The sequence below is a fragment of the Gekko japonicus genome, unplaced genomic scaffold (genome assembly GCF_001447785.1).
Source record: "Gekko japonicus isolate JY-2015 unplaced genomic scaffold, Gekko_japonicus_V1.1 scaffold794, whole genome shotgun sequence".
Classification (NCBI taxonomy): domain Eukaryota; kingdom Metazoa; phylum Chordata; class Lepidosauria; order Squamata; family Gekkonidae; genus Gekko; species Gekko japonicus.
Genome location: NW_015164692.1, coordinates 442492 through 448771, shown reverse-complemented (window position 1 = coordinate 448771; position 6280 = coordinate 442492). Strand labels below are relative to the sequence as shown.

At 43.6% G+C, this 6280-nt stretch overlaps 1 protein-coding gene across 1 annotated transcript in view; it reads right to left on the bottom strand.

The window, feature by feature from the left end:
• Nucleotides 1-3364: 3364 nt before the first annotated feature.
• The window catches only part of ITFG1 (integrin alpha FG-GAP repeat containing 1), a 166103-nt gene continuing 163187 nt past the window's right edge, over nt 3365-6280 (bottom strand). The window contains 1 exon segment of the mRNA XM_015409414.1: nt 3365-4514. Coding sequence (XP_015264900.1) covers nt 4455-4514 — 60 coding nt within the window. The 3' untranslated portion in view covers nt 3365-4454.

Below are 6280 nucleotides of genomic sequence, written 5' to 3'. Positions count from 1 at the left end.
TCTGTTGTGGGGAGGGGAAGGGAGAGGAGTTTGTAAGCTGCTCTGAGACACCTTTGGGTAGTGAAGGGCGGGGGATAAATCAAATCTCTTCTTCTTCTTCACATGAAGCTGCCTTATACAGAATCAGGCTCTTGATTCATCAAGGTCATGAAAGCCAGTCGAATCCGACTCTAGGGTTGCGGTGCTCATCTCCGTTTCAAAGCCGAAGAGCCAGCGCTGTCCGAAGACGTTTCCGTGGTCATGTGGCCGGCATGACTAAACACCAAGGCGCACGGAACGCTGTTACCTTCCCACCGAAGTGGTCCCTATTTATCTACTTGCAATTTCTTGCTTTCAAACTGCTAGGCTGGCAGGAGCTGGAACTAGAGACGGGAGCTCACCCTGTCATGCGGCAACTCGGGTCTTGAACTGCTGAACTACCGACCTTCCACAGCCTGCAGTTCAGCGTCTTAACCACTTGAGCCTCCGCAGCTAAATCATACTTACCAGTCAATTGGCCAGAGGTCTTAAAAACGTGTCGGAGGGCCTCCAGTGGCTGTTCTACAGATGATGTTACTACACAGCAGGCAGCTTTGCTTAGGAACTGAAACTGGCAAACACAACATATCAGACCTGTGGAGTTTGCACCGAGTGCACCTATGTTGGAAAAGTTGTGCCAACAACATTATTCAACGTTGTTTTAATTCATATAATTAGGTCTTTGCACCATCCAGTCGCCATAAAGATCTCTTGGATGTGTACTTTCTAACTACAGTTGCGCTCTTCATCCTGTTGTTCATGGCGGAGTTGATCAAAAACACCCTTGCGAAGACCTGGAGCATCTGTGAGATGCTCAACCTGTGCAAAGGACTAAGGTCGTACCGGTTGAATGATCCAAGAAGCCATTAAAACAACACTTGCTTTTCTGTACACTGCCAAATATATCCCACTAATTGGTTGATGTTATAATGGTTTGGTTTTTTTTTTTTAAAGCTAGCTCTCATGACTGGCAAACACTGTCAGAGCGGAGTGTTCCGAAGGGTCATGAACTAGGCCTTGTTCTGCTCCACACAAGGTCTGTTCATTCTGGCTGAGCCTCAGCTGGCGCAATGCTGAATGTTAGGTGCTGTGTGTCTTGTGCACTGACAGGGGGAAAAGCACAGATCTAAAACAAGAGATACAGCAACTCTTGTGTCACTATTCTTGGGAGAACAGATCTTTCTCAAATAGTTTTAGAATGAATGGAATCATGCTTAGCGCTTTACATAATGCTTTCATTGTTCAAAGCACTCTGCAGACATTTCTTTCAGTAATGTAGACATTTTTTGCAATAGTCTTCAAAACAGCCCTGGTAGGCCTGATCTTATCTCCAGCCCACAGTCCTGTGATGGGGTGGGCCTCGTGTTGCCAGCTCTGGATTGGGAAATACCTGGAGATTTTAGGGATGGAGCCTGAGAAGGGGGTGGGGTACGGGGAATAGAGATGTGAAGGCCCGGAAAAAAAACGGAAAAATTCAGGGAAAAAACCAGTTTTTTTCCTGAAGCCTTTTTTGTTTTTTTCCGAAAAATTGGAAAAATTGAAAAAATAAAATACAATAAAATAAATTGACTATGGAACGTTTTATTTTAACATGATGAAAAAAATATTTTAAGACAAGGTGTTCAAATATTTTCCAAATCATTTCTAAAATATATATATATGGTATCAGATTGATCTAATTTCTGTGCACTGAGGACAAGCAAGTCCTAGGTTACAAACTGAACTCTCCAATGCAAGAACAAGATGCATTTCTTCCTTTAGGAGGTGCTATTGTCAGAAGACAATAAAAAGGTTTCAGTTTTGTTTTTGCATGTGGGTGGGTATTCTGTTTGTAATAATTGTTTGGATACACTATATTTTTAATATGCTAGTTGTGATAATTTCATGCCAAGTAAAAATGTCCATAGTCATATTTTATGTTCCTAAAGTAACAGAATGACTTTCAATCTAGAAAAGACAAAAAATGCTAATGTAGCATTTTTTTTCAATTTTTCCGAAAATTTCCGTTTCCCCCCGAAAAAACCCGGGTTTTTTTCCGAGCTTCAAAATTTCCGGAAATTTTACATCTCTAACGGGGAAGGACTTCAGTGGGGTGTAATGCTATAGAGACCATCTTCCCAAGTAGCCATTTTCTCCAGGCGAGCTGATCTGTGTTGCCCGGAAGACCAGTTGTAATCCAGGAGATCTCCAGCCATCACCCGGTGAGAAAGCACAACTTGCCTTAAGTCACTTGATGAGTTTGAGGCAGAGGTAAGGAGGAGATTGGCGTGAGAAGGTGGCATTCAGTCATCCCCAATGCCCCCTCTAAGCTGTGGAGTCTCGTGAGCAAAAATACTACTTTGTGAGCTACTGGCATTGAAGTTGTGAGCGAGCGATTTGGCTACTGCATATAAATTAGTTTGCTCTGGAGCCGCCCTTCCTGAGGTAAGGCAAAAATCCGTGAGCCGGAGGCTAAAAAAACGGTGAGCTAGCTCACAGTAACTCAGCTTAGAGGGAACACTGGTCATCGCCCCTCCCCACCTCAAAGGGGGGGGGGGAGATCGGCATTTCTTTCCCATTCTGCTGAAGCTGGAAATAGATCTCCATCATACTTCCGACTTTTCCCCTTCTACATAGTTAGTGACGGGGAGGCAAAAAAAAAAAAAAAACACCAAGGGAGGAAGAAATAGCACAGAGATTACACTGTTCACTTGAAAGGTCTTCCCTCTATATTTGGAGTGTACAGCGGGGAACGGTGCCAGCTCAAAACAGCCAGAGCAGCTAATAGGCACAGACAGTGGTGCAGTGTGAAAACAACAGACTCTGTCAGGGCTTGACCAATAGTCACAAGAAAGGCCGGTGACAGCTGAGGAGAAAATGAACTCCGAGTCTGATTCCGATCCCTGGCTCTTCCCCCTTTTGCTACTGCCCTATGCAGTCCTAAGGGCAGGGCAGAAATAAGACAAAACAGATATGACTGGAGGGAGGGGGGTGCAGCTCGACAGAGCCGGCGGCCCCAGCCCTTTCAGATGAGAGACACGAAGGGCTGGGGAAGATACTGGCCTTAAAGAGATGGAATCAGAGGAAACAAATGCAGAGCTACATAGCCTGGATCCAGCATGAGATAGCTGCATATGTATCCTGTATTTCCCCAGTTTCTTTCCCTGATCCCTCTGTAAAGAAGTCTGTGATAAAACAGCCATATTTATCTAACATTTGGTTCAGCTGGCCATACAGAGAACCCACGGTCCTATTGCAAGCACTGGTGCCTTCGAGCACCTGTAAACTGAGCCAACGTACATCATCTAACTTAATATACTCCATTTATTAAGGAACACAGGTTAACAGTTTTTTAAAAAAACCCATCATAAACCATGAATTAGCGGATCTGAGAATAAAGGACGTCCACATTACATCAAGTATTTCCAACATAATTCATTTAATAGAAGAGCCCTAGCTTAAATGGTATCTGGAAAACAGTGAACATCTTGAACATAGCTGGGGTTTTCTTTGCTCACAGCCCTGAGGCTTAAATCATTTAGCCTGGTACTGCATCGTAGCCTCAGATAAAATTACATTAAATTTAAAATAGTATAGTCCGGTCCTTAATAATGCGAACTTGGAAGATCATACAATATGCACCTGTTCTTAGAGGATTCGGTCCTGTTCCCCAAGAACTTAACTTAATCTTGGTGGTCAAATGTTTTCATGATTAAGTTCTACTATAACAGCATGATAAACGCCAATAAAAAAAGAGTCATGCAACATTCTTCCATTGTAGGAAGGCATAATTTGAAATATAAATTGAATTACATACTTCCATATCAAATATTAATCTATTAATCATAGCAATAGTGATGAGGGGTTTTTTTTGTTAGCTACTGTAGGATGTTTGTATCTTCCAATTTAAAGCTTTTCCTCTCACTTGATTGGTTCCAAAGATTAATAGAAAGATAAAGCCGTCAAGAGTGCTTCAAATCAGACACCCCAAGAGTACAGTCGGAACAATAATAGGTGTCTTGCTTCATCTGCCAATCTGCTGGAAAGTCAATTACGAAAACGCAATTCACATTTTAGCATTGCGTAAGCAGAAGGACCAGTTCAAGCGGCACTAAAATGAATTTTGCTTGCTGAAACTTTTAATTGACACGCAACTTCCCTTTCGTGGAACGTACAGAAGAAAATGAAGGTGTGTAAACGGCGGAATGTGTACGACAGAATCCATGACTGAAAAGGAATTTACAGTTTGAGTAAACAACTGACCATATATACAACCAAATCACCAGAAGGCCATGTGAGACAGGTTTGATTTTTAACACTTCCCAAATAAATTAAAAACAATGCAACATTTACAAATAGTACAGTAACAAATACTGTCCCCTCCCTCCTGTCATCGTAGGCTAGAATGTAGTATTTCAGATCCAGCAGCAATTTCTCCATCAAGCTATTAAGTCATCTCACATAGCATCGAAGTGGAACCGGTGGGCCTCTTGTCTTTTCTCCCGGTCATCTGCTTTCTGCAAAATAACAAGAAGTTGGGTGGGTAGGGAGCAAGCCCTGTATTTTCAGTGCCATCCTAAGTACCCTTTCCTGGTAGTAAAGCCAACTGAACAGACCCTCTAAAGGATTCTGACCAGACTTGCTTAGGACTGTTCTCTTTGGCTCCTGGAAACTCGCAGAACGCTATGTGGAAGAAAACGGAACGCTTACTTAAATACCTGCCATTTTAGACAAGGCGCTGCATTCAAAAATGTATTTATTTCCTGCATTTCTGCTCCACCCTTCTCCCCAGTGGGAACCCCGAAGCGGCTTACATCATTCTTTTCTCCTCCATTTTATCCCCACAACCACCCTTATAAGGTAGGCTAGGCTGAAAGGGTGTGACTGGCCCAAGGTCACCCTGCAAGCTTCTGTGGCGAACTGGGGGCTTGAACTTGGGTCTCCCAGATCCAGTCTGATGCTCTTAACGACTAAACCACGCTGGCTCTCAATGGCTGCTGCAGTTGAGAAGCAACTCTGTTTGGTATTAAACACCCAGTGATTTGGACTGGTCTATTAAGCACTACGCTGCTAGAGCAGCAATACTTAATTAAAGCAGAAATTTGCCATCATCTGGACTGCAGTAAAGAATCTTAACACCTTGAGATGCAAGGAAAGACACCGAATCTTCTACAATCTGATGGGTCTGCCACTGGGATTTTGTCTCCAAAATTCCTCTGGAATACTATTCAGAACGCCAAACTGAGACATAATTGGAGGAGAAGATGGCTCGAATTACCATTTTAAGTACAGAAGAGTAATCAGAACTTCTAAAACTCAAGAAATGTTTCAGTACATCAGAGGGAAAAAGTGATTAAAAACACTCCCGGGAAAGGAGACTCCATTCTTTGGTAGATGTGGGGGCATATGATTAACATGCTGATGCTTTGGACAAAATAAGGAAAGGTATATTTTGGGCTTTATCTAGGTCCAGGTGTGTCTTCACTGGCTGCCTTGTCATCATCCCTGTGCTCTGTGTCATCATGTGTCCCGCACAAAAGTGTCTGCAAACATTGTTTTCTGATGGTCTACTAGGCCAAGTACATACCTACACCTGTAACTAGAAGATAAGTCAGAGGCAGCAAGGGAGACAAGTCTACCGAGTGGCTTGTGCAAAGTGTGCGCCCCTCACTTCCCTCACCCTTATCTGACAAGCTGTTCTTGCTCCGTAAGGTTACAGAGGGACTGCGTGTTGAATTGACTCTGCCCTTCTGGATTTTGCTGTCAGCCCTTTTATCTTCCTGGAAAACAGCACTGCTAGGAGTTGTTATCGCACTCTGGCTTCTCGGCTGCGACACACTCTTGCCACGGAAGCTCTGACAGGTCTCAGTCTATAGCACCCCCCCCCCCCCCCCCCCCGCCAATACATGCTGCATAATGTGCCGCTGTCTCTCTTTCTCTCTTTACCCCCCACCCCACCTTTGCTCCTTTCAGACAGTAATTCCAAGCCAGTTCTGCTCTCTCTTTTGCATGGCATTTTGGAAAGGTTAGCTCTTTCATTTGTCTCTCAGGTCTGAAAGGCAGGTGCATCCAGGTATATATGAAGACACTCTGTTGTATCCTTGTATATGGAACCAAGAAATGATGCTGAACTGGGCCAACGGTTTTTAATAGGAACACTTCCCTTAAAAACAAAACAAGACCCTCCAACATTTTTAAAAAGCGAGGCAACACCTTCAGATCTCACCCGTGGACTGGCTTTCACAAACCTCTCTGCTTTCCCAAGACCCCTGCAGAGTATCAC